The following is an 18,613-nucleotide window of genomic DNA, read 5'->3' on the forward strand; positions in this document are numbered from 1 at the left end:
TCATACCTATTAACTCTAGATCAATAATTATAGGAAAATGATTCCCAGATTATTGGCTTATCTTCCTACAGGCACCAAACACATGGTTTTCCTTACACTTTTCACCACTAGTCTCAGGGAATTGTCTCATCTCAAAAACTTACGCTAACCTATGCGTAAATATTTTTTGGGTTAATTGGTTTGTTAGGTTTAAAGCCTGTCGACAACACCAGGCTGAGTCAGGCTGCACATATCCTCTACTCCACCAATTAAGGATACTTTAATCCTTGATATGAGGGTTAAACCACCAGCGTTAAACCACCAGCGTTAAATCACCAGCGTTAAACCACCAGCGTTGAACCACCAGCGTTAAACCCCGAGAAAAACCAATCTCACTGTGTACATAACCTTAATCTCTACTAATAACTTTTATGAATTTCCAAGTCCTTTTAAGCATGATCTCAGAGATTTAATTTTAAAGGCAAAGCCGAAAAATTTAACATTTGCACTCGTAGAATGTTAGATTGTGGCTCTGAAACAAAATATTAGTTAATTAGCTATTAACATGTCTCTAGCCTCGCCGTAATGAGGATGATTTGCTAATTATGTGCTTTTCTAATAAATAGGAATTTCTAGTTCGTTTTCTCTTGACTGTGACTGGTATTTGTGTGTAATTAGAGTGTGTGTATATTTCCCGAGTAAGAAAATATATAATTGTATAAGATAGTGTTGAAATGTTTGGTGTAATCTCAAATTCGGAAGTTTAGGTAAGGTTTTTTTTTTTTTGTATTATCGTAATTGTGTATTCTGTGTTGTATTCTGTGTTGTATTCTGTGTTGTATTCTATGGCAGTAAATAAAATATGTCAGAAGTTTTTTTCAGTTTCCTTTTTTCAACATTCGTGAATTTACGAAGATGTACGCGGGCACGCGCACCCGCAAACGCGCGTGCATACACTCACCCACCCACACACACACACACACACACACACACACACACACACACACACACACACACACACACACACACATATTTAAGAAAGGAAACAGAAACGAGGCACTAAACTACAGACCTGTGTCTCTGACATGTATTGTGTGCAAAGTCATGGAGAAGATTATCAGGAGGAGAGTGGTCGAACACCTGGAAAGGAACAAGATTATAAATGAAAACCAGCATGGGTTCATGGAAGGCAAATCTTGTATCACAAACCTCCTGGAGTTTTATGACAAGGTAACAGAAGTAAGACACGAGAGAGAGGGTTGGGTAGATTGCGTTTTCCTAGACTGCAGGAAGGCCTTTGACACAGTTCCCCACAAGAGATTAGTGCAGAAGCTGGAGGATCAGGCACACATAAAAGGAAGGGCACTGCAATGGATAAGGGAATACCTGACAGGGAGGCAGCAACGAGTCATGGTACGTGAAGAGGTATCACAGTGGGCGCCTGTTACGAGCGGGGTCCCACAGGGGTCAGTTCTAGGACCAGTGCTATTTTTGATATATGTGAACGACATGTTGGAAGGAATAGACTCTGAAGTGTCCCTGTTCGCAGATGACGTGAAGTTGATGAGAAGAATTAAATCGGACGAGGATGAGGCAGGACTGCAAAGAGACCTGGAGAGGCTGGACATGTGGTCCAGTAACTGGCTCCTCGAATTCAATCCAGCCAAATGCAAAGTCATGAAGATTGGGGAGGGGCAAAGAAGACCGCAGACAGAATATAGGCTAGGTGGACAAAGACTACAGACCTCACTCAGGGAGAAAGACCTTGGGGTGACCATAACACCGAGTACATCACCGGAGGCACACATCAACCAAATAACCGCTGCAGCATACGGGCGCCTGGCAAACCTGAGAATAGCGTTCCGATACCTCAATAAGGAATCGTTCAAGACACTGTACACTGTGTATGTTAGGCCCATACTGGAGTATGCAGCACCAGTCTGGAACCCACACCTGGTCAAGCACGTCAAGAAGTTAGAGAAAGTACAAAGGTTTGCAACAAGGCTAGTCCCAGAGCTCAAGGGAATGTCGTACGAGGAAAGGTTAAGGGAAATCGGACTGACGACACTGGAGGACAGAAGGGTCAGGGGAGACATGATAACGACATACAAGATACTGCGGGGAATAGACAAGGTGGACAGAGATAGGATGTTCCAGAGAGGGGACACAGGGACAAGGGGTCACAACTGGAAGCTGAAGACTCAGACGAGTCACAGGGACGTTAGGAAGTATTTCTTCAGTCATAGAGTTGTCAGCAAGTGGAATAGCCTAGCAAGTGAAGTAGTGGAGGCAGGAACCATACATAGTTTTAAGAAGAGGTATGACAAAGCTCAGGAAGCAGAGAGAGAGAGGATCCAGTAGCGATCAGTGAAGAGGCGGGGCCAGGAGCTGAGTCTCGACCCCTGCAACCACAATTAGGTGAGTACAATTAGGTGAGTACACACACACACACACGCACACACGCACGCACACACACACACACGCGCACACACACACGCGCACACACACACACACACACACACACACACACACACACACACACACAAAGCAAAATTTAAATAAAAATCTCCCATGATGCACAGCTCATTATCATGCAACGCTGTATGATCCTTAAGAGTTTAGCGCTTATAATAATAATTTTATTATAATCATTAGTTTCCTTATTATTAATGTTTTCTTTCTCAAATGCACCATTTGTGTGTGCAGAAGACTGTACACTAATAACAAAATCTCCTACAATTCATTCCTTCTATCTTCATCTTCAACATTCTCAACCTTTCATTTAGTGGACGGAGGATTAAGCCTTCAACCACTTAATTGCAATGATGAAAGAATGATGATGAAGATTATGTTTCATAAGAATGTTTGAAACTTTGTTCCACTCTTGTCTCATACAAAAAAAAAAAAAAAAAAAAAAATCAATGACCAACACGTGTTTACTACTTCTTGTAAACAAAAACATATATACATCCCATACATCTATTCTATCTAGAGTCACAGCAGTTTTTCTCTCTATTTAAAAGATACAGTTTTTACCTCGGCTATTTTCATTTTTTATAACGCCATTAAAAGGCTTTCCATTACTTTGTTCATTAGGAAAAATACCGAATGTTTCATTTTTTTTATATACGTCACTGAAAGATGCCTAATCTAATTCTGTGGCACATTTAACTTTGTTCTTCTCAGTGTTCAAGCAACTAGTGAGCAATTATCCTCCTCAATCCACTCTTCCTGGTGCACAATAGACCCCTTTTATCCATCCTTCCTTCAGAATCAACCCCCTTCCCTTTTTTTTCCACTGCAAAAGCTTCTCAAGGGAGGTTCCTTGACGCTATTGAGGGGCTCTTGATCTAGGGAATTGGAACTGTGCTCCGGTTCCCTGAGTTAAACCTGAATACCTTCCCTTCCCGCCCCCCCCCCCCCAAAAAAAAAGGCGCTGTATAATCCCTATTGCTTTAGCACTAGCCCATGATAGCTATAACAATAATCCATTAAAATAAGAAAAGACAATGACCCCCCACAATCCCTCCTTGTTCTACGCCGTCTGCAGGAGAAGGAGAGCAGCCGAGACCTGCTAGAAGCATCACTCTTCAGCGAGGCGCTAGCCACGGAGCTGGTGGCCATCTCTGCTGCCAGTTCCTCCCCAGGGCTGCTCCTCAGGGCCGTGGATAACAGGAACGTGGTCCTTCTCGACTCCCTCATCGAGCACGAGCAGAAAGAGGTATGTTGTTGCTGTAGGATAGGACATGCTGTCCACTTGCTAAAAAAAAAAAAAATGGTGTACGTGAAGTGTGTAAAATGAGGCGAGAAATGCCGACAGTAAGACAGAAATGGAGAAGAGTGGACACAGTAAGTCATTTGTTTTTTCTTTCACATATGTATACCTAGGACATCGGTATTGATGCAATATTAATATATATCAATGATATTTGTATACTACAATATATATTAGTAAAAACACAATATGCGGTTTATGACATTTTATTGAGAAGACGTTTCGTTCACAGGTGCATGAAACATCTCAGTAAGTTGCCATATAGTCTTATTAACATGCAGTATTATTGCAGCAGTCATCTACAGATATCACGTTTCATGTCATATGTTGTACATGGCAAAGACATGACAGAGGATTTGGTAATCCACGACGAGGCTTTCCAGTGAGAAGATTTTGCCACCGAAGTGGCTAGTTTATTGTGCACCCCATATCCATCCTGTGGAGGGTAGCGTATGAGTATATGGATACACAAAATGCCTAGGAACTAGGCCCCAAAGAGGGTTAACAGGAGTACATCTGGATTTATGGATTATGGATTATGGGTTTCTATCAAGATTAAGAACTGCTGAATGGTGTATAAATCAAGGACAGAAAAGCAGAAGACTCAAACTACAACAGCAAAACTGCAACTATAGATAAAGAAGCATTGGCTCTGGACAAATGTATTCAGTTATAAGAACACCTTTATTCTTTTTGAATATACGTTTCTTGTTGAATATACATCGAAAAGACTCGCCTCTCGGTGGTGTATATAAACCGAGAGACACTTATTACCAGAATAAATATTTGGAAAACTGACCATTAACCTTTTATTAAACTTCCTTTCACAATTTTCCCACCGTTTTATCTGTACTGAATTAATAAAGCCACTGGTTGGAGAGACGTTACCATAATAAAGATAAAGTGTTGCAGATGTGTCTTAATCATCTACCAAGAGACACCATTCCGTGGATACACGACTTTGTTTACGTTTTGTTGTCTGTCAGGTGATCGCACACCCGGCCGTGCAGAGATACCTTTATGACGTGTGGATGGGAAGTCTCGACTGGCCAGCCTGGAAGATGGTAGTTATGTTCTTCGCCTTCCTGTTTCTTCCTCCCGTCTGGATCTTTTTCAGGTAAGCGGAAGTCTTAGCAAATCTTGTTCTTCAGGTAGGCGGAGGTCTTAGTAAGTTTTGTCCGAACTTTGATTATTCTTCATGTAGCGATGGCGTAAGTCTCGTTCCGCCTAAACTGGTCTTGCGATATGTGGCAGTCTTAGCACGTTAGTCTTGTTCTACCTCAAGTGTTCATCGTTAGCTGTCATATCAGTTCTGGATGTTTCTGCTAGATGTAGCCACACATTATAGTATCTTGGATCTACTTCCAGGTATCCACCACTCTGCTGGGCAAGAAATATATTATGGGGTTAGGTCTGAAAGTTTTATTTCGGAAATTTTCAAACTATGGTTCTTGTTCCTGCTCTTAGTGGTGACAAGAAACGTATAGAAAGATATATATATACCTTTTCTTCTCCGTTACTCTGCCAACGAGGGCGTTTTCATTGTCTTCAGCCTTTCTTCAGTGCCTTCAATCTTCCTTCATTCTCCTTAGTATTTTTACACATTTATATTAGCAGTGTTCACCTTTTATTTTCCTACTTCACTCGTGAGCATCAAACCACAGCAACATATTCCAATATACTGTGTCAAGTAAGTTTTAAATAATGCAACAATTTTCTCCTTTCATAATCAGTGTTTCCTAAAGCTCCTTGTTGAGGTGTAAATATTTGTGCTTGTACCTACTGTTATGTATAGGTATGTGTATGTACCTGTTGGTTTAACTATATCTGTTCAGCGTGCGTATTTGCGTACGTGCCAGGAGATGTGTACATTTATACTACCAAGTGTTTATTTTTTGCAGCATGCCACTGGGGCACATGTACAATGAGGTGCCAATCGTCAAGTTCATCGCCTACCTGGTGTCACATCTGTACCTGCTGGCACTAATGATCCTCACCGTGGTGATCCCACTCAGCCCCATCTGGGAGAACACCAGCCTCATGCCTAACTGGTGAGATTACAGCTTGCTTCCAAATGGTGATTGTTGCTGGGCTTGTGCTGTTCCAGTTGCAGTTGCTCCTGCTGCGGTGCTGTTCCTGCTGATGTGCTGTGCTTTCTGCAGTGTTGTTCCTGCTGTTGTGCTGTTCCTGTTACTGATTTTGCTAATAATACTTATAATTGTTTGTGGTGTAATGATACTGTTGCTTATTTTTTTCCAACATTGTTGAGGCTGGCCTTGATTAGTTTATAATTTTGGTTAGCTTAATCTCTGTCGTTTAATTTTGTAGGTTTGTGAGTATATCTGAATGCAAGCTTTTTTTTCCTGATATTTCACATACCACATAAAAAATCGTTCAATTCATACTGATGATTTTGAGTTACATTCTGCATCTCATTACATTTCTACACCTTCTGCTTGAGTAACTGAGGCAATTTGCATAATTACTGTTAAATCCGCACATCAGCCCTCTTATATTTCTCTGTTAATCTGACGTGGAGGCTATGCTATTAACTCTTATTTGCTTCAGGAGTTAGTGAACCTTGCTTGGAACTCGTGCATCTCCAAACCCGTGTGGGTCATTCATCGCAAGGAGTGCTGGAGGCTCGATCCTCCGACCGCTAATCGCGGTCCCTCATTTGAATATGGTGATACTCTTGCCGAGTCATTAGCGGGTCATCATGTGAAGACGGCCCACTTTAAGTGCTCTTAATGAGTCACCATGAATATGACCCATTAGAGGTGTTGTTCATAATGAATCATTAGTGAGTCATATGAATATGATTCACTTTAATGAACCATTAGTCATCAAATGAATATTTTTCCCCATGAATAATGTATTTATATCGACTTCTTCAGGTACGAGTGGTTGTTGCTGTTGTGGCTTAGTGGTAACCTGGTGATGGAACTCACTAACCCAGGGGATATAGCCGGCTTGGGCTGGATCAAGGTGTTCGTGCTGGTGTTTAGCGGGCTGGGTATCTTGGTCCACCTGGTCGGGTTCTTCTACCTGGGTAACACCGAACTGCTGCAGGAGATGCTCTACATCAGGTGGGTGTTTCTTTGTTGCTGCTCCTGTGTCGTAGTCCATTGTTTTGGACTCCAAGAAGGAAAGGTTTGTAGTTGCTACGGAGAAGTTGGTGTAGGTATCTTGTACTGAGAGAGAGAGAGATGAGAGAGTGGCGTCTCTTAGAACTTGACTATAACCTACCTAATAAATCCTCTTTAACACCCAATCACGAGACCCAGAGTCCCGGTAACTTCCTACAAAGTTCCCTCCTCCCCATAATCTCCCCTGAACCACGAAACACCGGCTGCAGCAATTTGCAACAAACCCACATTACCGAAGCTGCAACATTTTACAGCTAGCCCACAATACCATGGCTAGAATCATTCTCAACAATATGAAGGATGGAACAGTTCACAACCAACCCACAGTACAGTATCTGGAACAATTCACAACCCACAGATTACATAAACGTAAGTGTGATGAATGGCTTTTGAAAACCTCAAACTCATCCTCTCCTTACCCATTTCAACTTTGTATTAGATTGATGAAGCCACTGTGTGGCGAAACGTTTCCTCAATAAAGATTCCCATATATATTGCAATCTCAATTTTTCTACATAAACGTAAAGTGACGGAACTTCCCAATTTGTGCAGGACAGTCCTGCTTGTCAGCAACATATCATACCGTCCCCAGAACATTTAGGGACTACAACATTATCCTACTTATGGATATACCCAAGATAAACATACCTGTTGATTAAATTTACTACCACTAAAATATATTATTACTTCTAATTTGTTTTCTCAAGCCATTATCTGACCAGATAAGAAAAAAACTTACCACTCACTAACTGCGAGTTCAAGTACCGCCCGTGGTATGGTTTGTTTGCAATCGTGTCATTACGATTTCGTAAGTCAGCAAAGAAAATTCTTTTAAACTGGGTCAGTAAGAATTGACCGTTAGAGAAAGCCAAAAGAATTTTGAGTTTGCTGACAGTGACTATAAACAGACTCCATATGGAAATATACCTAATTGGATGAATCTTACTTAGAGTCAGCTGGCCCAGTGGTTAACGCACTGTCCTGTGAGTTATAGGACTCACTTACCATGGGTTTAAACCCTACCCGTTCCTTGGTTTATTTACGATAACCAGCTCCTAGGACGCTCATGCTTCCATTTACCAAAATTCTAAAATTATTTCCTGATCTAATAAACATTAATATTAGACAAACTAAATACTTTGCTAAACGGAAAAGGATTTTTTTGAAAACTCACGTACAGAATTCTGGCTTAACTTCGTGCACAGCCAGGTAGCAACTTTCAATCAAGTTGTTAGAAAGATTGAAAGTGAGAGCACATCAGCATATGAGATATAGAGTTCATGATTTAAGTCAAAATTAACTGTCAACAACACTAAACTTATTTCTGCCGCATACAGTTAGGAGAACCGTAAACTAACTTCGACTGTTTGATTCATCAGCACCAATAACAATAGCAACAATAATAATACTAAAAAATAATATGCAACATCATCAATAATAAGTAACAATAATAATAAATCTTGACAGAAACAACTTCCTGGCCATAGCATTGTTGCTAGCGTCCGTGCAGTTGCTCGACTTCCTTTCCTTTCACCACCTCTTCGGGCCCTGGGCTGTGATCATCGGGAAACTGATGGTGGACCTCGGGAGGTTCCTCGTTATCCTGGCCATCTTCGTCTTCGGCTTCTCCATGTACGTGGCAGCCATCTACAACCCACTGAAGCCCATCTACAGTGATTTCAACACAACCAGTGACAAAACCGGCTACCCACCTGCTGGTTAGTGTGCATTATATATATACATATATATAGTTATAATATGTTTACTAATTTTGGATTCCTTTTCAAGCTGTATCCCTTTCGTAACTAAGATAAATATCACTGTATAACTTATTGAAGCGAAATCTAAGGACTTCGTTCCAATAAATTCTTTATTGGAGCTTTCGAAATTACTGGAGCGTTTCCCCTCGTTCTTTATTGATGGTGCTCTTCAGTCTTTATTGAAGTTTTATTAGAAATATCTCAACGCTTTACTTTATTTTTAATAATTCTCAGTTTTTACTGAAATTTAATTATCATTTATTACTGAAATTTTTTGGTCCATTGTTCATCAGAGTTTTTTTTATTCTTAATTAAAGACCCTGAATAAGCATTGTGAAGAAATATTTTCATATCCTTTCGTTACGTTTTGTCTCTCGCTATTGCTCGTTTCTCTTTGTTATCCTCTCGTCTTTTCTTCTATTCAGTCCTCTCCTCTTCTCCCTCCGTGCCTTTTGTGTGGCTCTTTCTTTCCTGACTCTTTCCTCACTACCTCCTACGTCTCTTCCTCCTACCTTTTCCTTCTTACTTCACTTTCTGATTCACTATTTCCTCTACGTGCTCTTATCCACGTCTCTGCCTTTCCTCTTTCTTGTCTACTTTTCCTTATTCATCTCTTCCTTATTATAATAATCTTTTTCTTCTCCTCCTCTGTCTACTTCTCATTATCCTCCTTTTCTGCTTACGCCTATTCATCCTTTTCTTTCAAGCTATCTTCCTCCTCCTCCTCCTCCTCGCCTTTTTCCTCACCCCATCCTTGACCTTCTCTTATCTCACCTCTTCTTCATTCTCCTCCCCAGAGGCACCAATTCAGACTCCACTTCAGACTGGAGAAATGCTCTTCTTCTCCCTCTTCGGTCTGGTCGAGCCTGACTACATGCCTCCCTTCTACAGTCACCCTGCCTGGAGCCAGTCACTCATGAAGGTCAGTAACTGCTGTGTTCGTGGGGGTTGTAATGGTCGTCCTCGTTTCTTGTAGTTGTGATGGTGGTCGTTGGTTGTGGATCGGGAAACAGTCAACAATTTAACAGTGTAATATTGTCTGCTATTAAGAGGACAACAGGACAAAACCTCCCCTACTTGGTAGCCTTAAGAAGATAAAAATGGAGGAACACTGCAGCAAGCCTTTGGGTCATACTAGGCACGTCTTTCTCAAACTAAAATCCACTTGTTAAATCTTTAACCAAAGCTACCCAAGCATTTGTTTCAGTACTTCAGGTACTGAAGAATGAGGCACATGCGCAATAAAGATTCCCAAATGTTGCACAGTCTTCAACTTGCCGCTTTTCTAAACCATTTACATCACCTCAGGTACTAATCTCTTTCCTTTCATCGACACAGATCGTTTTCGGGATCTACCAGATGGTGACGGTGGTGGTGCTGATCAACCTGCTGATTGCTATGATGTCCGACACTTACCAGAGGATCCAAGCCAAGAGCGACACGGAGTGGAAGTTCGGGTTAGCCAAGTTGATCAGAAACATGAGCAGGACTTCGGGGACACCCTCGCCACTCAACCTACTCGTCAAACTCATCGTCTACATTGTGGCTGTCTTCAAGTTTAAATGTGAGTTTGAAGATGGCTGGTGAAACGGAGGAACCAATGTAGTAAGCTGGTATTCGTCATGCAACATTACAGTAGCACACCTCACGAATATTCCCCCGTCCCCCCCCCCCAAAAAAAAAAAAAAAACTTCTGACGACGTAGACCATTATCAAGTCACAATTGTTGTGACATGACAATGATCCTGAAATGACTGAAACGTCGTAATACGTTTCCTTTTTTTAAAATATATAAAAAATTCTTATATATATATATATATATATATATATATATATATATATATATATATATATATATATATATATATATATATATATATATATATATAGTGCTTTTCATGTAATTAAAAAATCCGACTATGACTAACTGCAATTGTAAAATCTTTTGATGAAAAAGGAGGGTTTTCGAGCTGCCTTTAAGAGTCTGTGAGGCTTTTAAAGAAATTGCTTACACAAGAGAAATTTGAGGGAGAGTCTGCCTTTATAAAATCACTGAAATATTATTCTGGGTTAAAAAAAAAAAAGAGAAATTTTTAGGTAGTGCAAGTATGTGTGTATATAAAAACAGCCCTTCAAGGGGGGTAGAAGGGTGGGTGTGTTGACACTGGTCAAGGGTTCTTCATTCAAGGAATTGGAGGTATCCCTTGATGTTGGTGAGGGGTTCTTGATCTAGGGAATTGGATCTGTGCTCCGGTTCCCTGAATTGAGCCTGAATACCTTCCATCCCCCCCCTCCCACATGCGCTGTATAATCCTACGGGTTTAGTGCTCCCCCATAGTTATAATGATAATGGTTGAAGCCCTAAATGAAAACTTTTCGCTCCTTGGACTCTGATCTCTTCAAATTCATGTATGTATTCGGGTGCAATCAAGGTACACAGAGCGAGACATATTTTCGATTTTCCCAAAATCTTTGATTTTTTTCAAGTCTGTTTATTTTTTCTACATTATTATTATTATAATCAAGAGGGAAGCGCTAAACCCGGAGGATTATACAGCGCCTGGGGGGGGGGATGTGGAAGGCATTCAGGCTTAATTCGGGGAACTGGAGCACAGATCCAATTCCCTAAATCAAGAGCCCCTCACCAACATCAAGGTATTTTTTCTACAATCTTTTCATTTTTTCAGTTCTTAATTCTTCCCATCTCTTCATTTTTTCCCCAGTCCCTTCATTTTTTCCCCAGTCCCTTCATTTTTTCCCCAGTCCCTTCATTTTTTCCCCAGTCCCTTCATTTTTCCCCAGTCCCTTCATTTTTTCCCCAGTCCCTTAATTTTTTCCCCAGTCCCTTCATTTTTTCCCCAGTCCCTTCATTTTTTCCCCAGTCCCTTCATTTTTTCCCCAGTCCCTTCATTTTTTCCCCAGTCCCTTCATTTTTTCCCCTTCGTTTTTTTCCACAATCTCTTAATTTTTCGCATAATTTTTTATTTTTTTCCTACGGTATTTGCATTTTCCCACAATCTTTCTGTTTTCCCCACAATATTTTTATCAAAATTGTTTTTTTTGTCCCCTCAGTTTCTTTTTCCCCCACTATCTCTTCGCATTTCCCCACGGGATCTTCATGTTTCTCACGATTTCTTTCCCTCAGGTTACCTGTGCTCAGACAAGGCCATGGAGTACATGAGGACGGAGGGGAGACCTGAAGACCCGCATCAAGCAGACCTGAAGACCGAGTTTGGAGGCGGATGGATCAAGAAACTCAGGTCGCGCAGTAAGGCCAGCATCATGCCACAGAGCACAGGTCAGTCAGGTCAGGTCATGTAGGAAAGCCATGCCCCAGAGCACAGGAAAGTCGGGTCAAGTCATGTAGTAAAGTCGTAGCTAGGAGCACAGGTCGGTCAGGTCAGATTATGTAGTAAGGCCATGCCCCCCAGAGCACAGGAAAATCAGGTCAGATCATGTAGGAAAGTCATACCCCGGAGTACAGCTCCTGAGCTAGTCAGGTTATGGCACAGCAAGGCAAGGCCTAACTAAACCATTTGCTCGCCAAGTCACACAAACTATCTCATAGTTCTGGTCAAGCAGCTTAAAGTCCAGTCAAAACAATCTAACTGACAGGATGATCAGTTCGGTCAGGTGACAGGCTGACGAGTTCATTTAGGTGACATGCAAGTCGGTACCAGTCTGGCCAGATAAAATATATAATACTGATCTCCAGAATCCTCGTCAGTCAGTTGGGATACATCGTGAAAGATTTCGAGAACTGTTGTGTTCCCTAAGCCCCCCGGAAGACAGACTTCATTACTGACAGCCTGATCAGTCAGGCTTTTGCGTGTGGGTGAGGACACTTGTGTACAGCTCAGTACTGAACTGTACTAGTGTTCTTTCCCGAAGTCTGTAGGTATCACCAAATCATTTACAGCCATAATTTTAGGGCTCATCGGACTATAAGAAATGTTACTGCTAATTAAGCATCAGATTTCAGGTTAAAATTGAGTAGAGGACGATAGAATTGAAAAGCCTTCTGCGAGTTTTAAAGGTATTAGATAATGGGGTTTAAAACTTCTTTGATTCGTTTACAAAGATCTTATTGATAGGATTGACAAGGGTCATTCACAAAGGTGACTGAATGGACTGATTGGATGCATTGATTGGACGCAATGACTGGATGCATTGGATCATAAATTCTAGAGTCGTGATTTTTCTCCAAAAATACTCTTGCAAAAGTGACCAAGAACTACGCTAATCACACACAGCTCAGTATCACAGGGTTACCATTCTAAGATATTTATATAAAGAAAAAGCTATTTAGGATTATTTGTATCATTTTTGAGTTTAAGTGCAAAACTTAATGAGTCAAGCATAATTAGCATTCTTTTTTTGTGAATTTAATCATTATATTATTAGCATAGCATTATTTTAAGTAACACACTTATATATGCATATATATTTGTCCAATATTCGAAAGTTAGTGACAACAAGTTTACATATGGACTGTGAGCGCTTAGCTTTGTGTCATGTTAGAGTTCTCTATGTTCTGTATCTAGTTAGCATGTGTTTGCCAAATTTTTAATTTTTCTTGTCTCCCTGTATACAGAGAACCTGGTACCTCTAAGCAACATGGAGGGACCTCAGGGAGTACGCAGAATCGAGAACGTAATCAAGTGGAGTCGCGTGGTAACTAGGTACCGCATCATGCACCGCAAGGAGGTTCAGCCGGGGGAGGAAGGCAGCCAAGAGCTGCCCACAGACTCCGTTGAGGACTTACACGACGAGGTGCTGCTGAACGGAGGAGTCGAGAACTCAGATCAGTCGACAGCGGCGTGAGCATCTAGCCGTGTGAGAGATCACTCACTAATTGACGTCGCTTTTAACTGTTCGGAGGGGAATACAACTCACTCGTGTGAGTGTGTGAGCCTCTAATTTTGTGAAAGATCGCCCACTTGTTTCACACCTTGTGGGGCCTAGAGAACTGACGCCTGTGGGAGTGTGAATGTCTTACCTCTCACTTGTGTCGCTTGAAGGCTCCTGGGCGTACACAGCTCATGCATATGGGAGTGAATCATTGTGTGTGAGATCGCTCACCTGTATCACTTACAGGCTCTGGAGCTCACACAATCAGGATGTGCCGATACATACAAGACTGGGAAACACCCACAAAGCAATGCATACGAGTAATTTCCTCATCACATCTCTACCGAGAGGAAATCCTGTCTTTGCTCCAGCATCTGTCGAAGAAGACTGCACAGTCAGGCGTAAAACACTTTCATAATACTGCGAAAAAAACAGCAGATTAAAAAAATGTATCAGCAATTTTCTCCTGATAACTGAGAATGAAGATACGTACGTTTCATGACATTTTTTTTTCAAGGGGAGAACCGGTAAGCTAGAGGAAGGTGATTCACGGAGCGGTTCATTTAGGAGACATTTTTTTGTTTCTCCGGACAAGATGCCACCACGCCTTTCCAATGTGGAAATTTTTGCGTGGCTACATGATGGTACATAAACGCCGCACTGAGAAATAGCTGTATTGCAATGCTGTAACACATACTCTGAGGTCTGTATCACAGAGTGAACGAAAGGACACAGTTGCATACACTGAAGACTTCCTAACTGGATACGTGTAGGTCCTGGAACCTCGGTCTCTGCAAATGACGGTCATTCCAATGTTGGTATCAATATACCTTCTTCGTAAATAACAGATTCAGGACTGTAAATCACACTCCTTGATCAGGTATTGCACCTCGTACTGGTACAACACTCCCCGCTGAATGGATCACAGAGCTGAGAGGCTAAAACTGATCGTGTCTTCGTTGCCAATAAACGCAGATCTCTTTCCAGCGAGTTTAAAACATTCTTGAAATCGTCGTTTAAGCGACGTACCACGTCCCTAAGAAAAACGTGGAGACGAAAAAGATATCTTATCAGCAAAGCACAAAAAAAAATAATTCACCAAAATCACTCATAACACGTCACAACTATCTCATCCATCATCAGTGTTATCCTTGATTTTATGCCAGCATAAATAAAAGATAACTCCAGTTTTCTGTTAACAAATCTTGTTTTGACTTTTGTTTACATTTCATGCTCGTGTTATTTTTTTTAAACCAAAAAGCAGTTATTGCTTTACTGAGAAAAAATTATTTGAATTCATAACGGTATTTCATTTTATTAAATTTTCTTTCAATAAATGCTAAGAATTTATAATTGTAGGATCACAGATAAAATAAATAATTTAATGGAATTTAGTGTAATATGTATTTAATTAAGAATGAACTCTGAATAAATAAATAAATATATATATATATATATATATATCTATATATATATATATATATATATATATATATATATATATATATATATATATATAAGTCCTGGAGACCGTATGTTTGTGATGTACAAATAATAATTACATATATATCGTTGTATAAAAGAATATTTTTTAATATAATATCGAAAAATTAAAAAAAAAACACTCATTATATTACAGAATTTAAGCCAGAAAGTGAAAGTTTTATACACAGATCCCTACTAATGTTACGAATGATGTTTCGTACACAGGAATATTGTTGAATATTTGTTAATATAAGGAGAGAGAAACACTGTAGCGAGTCTGATTGCAAGAAATCTTTTCTCCATTATTAGTATTAGTAAAGATCTGCTCAGGATGTGCTCACAGGCCTACTTCCAGAGCTTTATTAGTAAGGACCCCCTTCTGAATATGGTCCGGTAGGCCTACTACAGTGTTTTTCCATTCTTACACTGTTTTAACCATGTGTTCATTCAGCTAGTTAATGGTGGGGAAAAGTTTTACACTGTTGTTTTAGCTCTGAATGTTTACTAATGTTTATTGTGAAAATATTATTGGCGTAACGTTGTGTGTTCATTAATTTCTGTTCTTGTTAATGTTATTCTAAAAAAAAAAATAATTATGTAAGCACTAACAACTAACCCATAAATAGACGATGAAACTAGGCGATATTTATGTACATTCTGAAGTGGGACGATGTTTAGGCTCGTCCTGGTGACACTAGACAATGTTTAGGCCTGTCTTGGTGGCACTAGACTATGTTTAGGCCAGTCCTGGTGACACTTGACAATGTTTAGGCCCGTCCTGGTGACACTAGACAATGTTTAGGCCTGTCCAAGTGACAATAGACAATGTTTAGGGCCGTCCTGGTGACATTAGACAATGTTTAGGCCCGTCCTGGTGACACTAGACAATGTTTAGGCCTGTCCTAGTGACAATAGACAATGTTTAGGCCCGTCCTGGTGACACTAGACAATGTTTAGGCCCGTCCTGGTGGCACTAGACGATGTTTAGGCCAGTCCTGGTGATACTTGACAATGTTTAGGCCCGTCCTGGTGGCACTAGACGATGTTTAGGCCAGTCCTGGTGATACTTGACAATGTTTAGGTTCGGAATGGAAAATACATTTAAAACAACGTTTCACCTCCCTCGAGCGAAACCATTCTTGGATATTGTCTTGATCTGGTCTAAGTCTCTCTATATTACCCATTAAGTTGTTGCGATGTTCCGACACCGAACAAAGCGTTGTTGAGACGTTTCCGGACGGACCGAAACGTCGTCGAGGCGCTTCCAGGAGGACCGAAACGTCGTCGAGGCGCTTCCAGGAGGACCGAAACGTCGTCGAGGCGCTTCCAAGAGAACGGAAACGTCGACGAGGCGCTTCAAGAAGGACCGAAACGTCGTCGAGGCGCTTCCAGGAGAACCGAAACGTCGTCGAGGCGCTTCCAGGAGAACCGAAACGTCGTCGAGGCGCTTCCAGGAGGACCGAAACTTCGTCGAGGCGCTTCCAGGAGGACCGAAACTTCGTCGCGGCGCTTCCAGGAGGACCGAAACGTCTAGTGTCAAGTACAATTGTTGGGTTGCGAAATATTACAGCAACAGAGTAATAATTATTCCTTGCAGTGTAACTGTATCCAATATTGATACGCGAGAAAAAAAAACGTGAAATTATGTTACGTTTAAAAAATCACGTTTGATATTTATTCAATGAACATTTAAATGAAAATGTATAAGGGTATCTAGTAACGAATATTTTTTATACGGGATTAAAAAGAGAAACCTTGTTTATGTGTGTAAATAAGATATATATATATATATATATATATATATATATATATATATATATATATATATATATATAATTTTGATAGAAAACGTAGGAAGTGAGAAAGTAATTTTATAAGGTTGTAGGTAAATTGTATTTGTGTAGTCACGATTTTTTTTTTGTAGCTGGGATTTATTTTAGTTTTGATTTTTTTTTTTAGTTGTGATTTATGCAGTTACGATTTTTAAAGTTGTCATTTTTGTGAAGTTCTAATTTTTGTTATGATATTTTTCGTAGTTATGATTTTTTTTTTTTTGCAATGATTTTTGTTAATGATTTTTGTAATCACGATTCTTGTAGCTGAATTTTTGTATTTGTGTTTGTCCAGTTATGATTAATGTCGTTACAATTCTATCAGCTGTGAATTTTGTTGTTGTTGTTGTTGTTGTTGTTGCTTCTACAACTGCGTCATAGAAAGAGTTCAGCTTCAGGAGATAACGAAGGTTCACTGAAAATGAACCCCTCTCTTGTATAGTTTTATATTTCGACGACTTAGATATGTAACAGTAAAGAAACCACGAAACGGATGGGGTTTGAACCTATGGCAAGTGAGTCCTAACCTCCCTATGGCATTTATAAATATATACCTAGTTGGAGGAATCTTATTATAACCAGCTGGCCAAGTGGTTTACGCACTGGCCTGGAGTTTTACGATTAACCCGCCATGGGTTCTAACTCAGCCCGTTCCGTGGCTTTTTTACAATCGTATTATTACGATTTCGTGAATATAACAGAGAGACATGCGCAGCGTTTCACCCGCCAGGGGGCCTTAATTACTGCATTATTGCTAAGTATCCCAGGATACTTATTATGAACTACGGGCAAAAGTGTAATATTTCGTGTATTCCGTTCATTACCTAACGTTGTACATGTCTGTCTTTTTTAACACGTTTCTCTGTTTATATTATATATATATATATATATATATATATATATATATATATATATATATATATATATATATATATATATATATATATATATTGTTGGTTGATGTCGGTTTTATTGACATCACATGTGTGTATGGAAGAATGTCTTGCGCGGGTAACGCAATGATGATTATTATTATTATTATTATTATTATTATTATTATTATTGTCTGTTTGGACCCTAATGGATTTAGGGGCTTCAAGTTATCACCACATCTTCAGCAAATATAACTCATATAATTAGTTATCATAGAGGTCATAATCACTTCATATATCATGCTATTTTTCTACGTCAAAAGACCAGTCTCTCCCTTTTCCCTTTTTTCCTCTCCTTATATTCACTTCATTTCTCCCCCTCTCTCGCCTTTCCTTCCTCCCTTTACCTTCGTTGTATTATCCTAACCCTCTTCCCCCTTCTTTACTTCCTCCGCCATGTGTACATACTGTAAATAATGTACAGATAGTAATGAAATATATCCTTTTAAACTAGTTGAAGTCTCTCTCTCTCTCTCTCTCTCTCTCTCTCTCTCTCTCTCTCTCTCTCTCTCTCTCTCTCTCTCTCTCTCTCTCTCTCTCTCTCTCCCTCTCCCTCTCAGGTGAATTTCTGGAAAAAACATTAACGAAAAATATATATACTTATTCTCTTTACCCTTTTATTTTCCCTTCGTAATTTAAGGGATTTTGACCCTTTGTTTCCTCCCTTAGATAAGCAGTAAGTAGCTCTTCCAATAATTAGTACTCAAAAGGTACTTAATTGACACCTTGACATACTCATTAGCATGTAATTAGCATGCAGAGATCACGTATTTATTACCTTATGTACTTAAGATACCAGAAAATAGCATGAACACTGAATAAAAAAATTTGACTTCTTTATTTATGAACC

The 18,613-nt window shown here is 40.0% G+C and overlaps 1 protein-coding gene across 1 annotated transcript in view; it reads left to right on the forward strand.

Moving 5' to 3' along the window:
• Window positions 1-14,771, forward strand: part of LOC128696414 (serine/threonine-protein phosphatase 6 regulatory ankyrin repeat subunit B-like) — a 46,791-nt gene extending 32,020 nt beyond the window's left edge. Inside the window, exons 21-29 of the mRNA XM_070092235.1 lie at window positions 3,530-3,700; window positions 4,741-4,871; window positions 5,656-5,805; window positions 6,652-6,843; window positions 8,371-8,621; window positions 9,461-9,585; window positions 10,002-10,227; window positions 11,809-11,961; window positions 13,258-14,771. Coding sequence (XP_069948336.1) covers window positions 3,530-3,700; window positions 4,741-4,871; window positions 5,656-5,805; window positions 6,652-6,843; window positions 8,371-8,621; window positions 9,461-9,585; window positions 10,002-10,227; window positions 11,809-11,961; window positions 13,258-13,487 — 1,629 coding nt within the window. The 3' untranslated portion in view covers window positions 13,488-14,771. The remainder of the gene's footprint in view (window positions 1-3,529; window positions 3,701-4,740; window positions 4,872-5,655; window positions 5,806-6,651; window positions 6,844-8,370; window positions 8,622-9,460; window positions 9,586-10,001; window positions 10,228-11,808; window positions 11,962-13,257) is intronic.
• The last annotated feature ends 3,842 nt before the right edge of the window (window positions 14,772-18,613 follow it).

The sequence above is a fragment of the Cherax quadricarinatus genome, chromosome 39 (genome assembly GCF_038502225.1).
Source record: "Cherax quadricarinatus isolate ZL_2023a chromosome 39, ASM3850222v1, whole genome shotgun sequence".
Lineage (NCBI taxonomy): Eukaryota > Metazoa > Arthropoda > Malacostraca > Decapoda > Parastacidae > Cherax > Cherax quadricarinatus.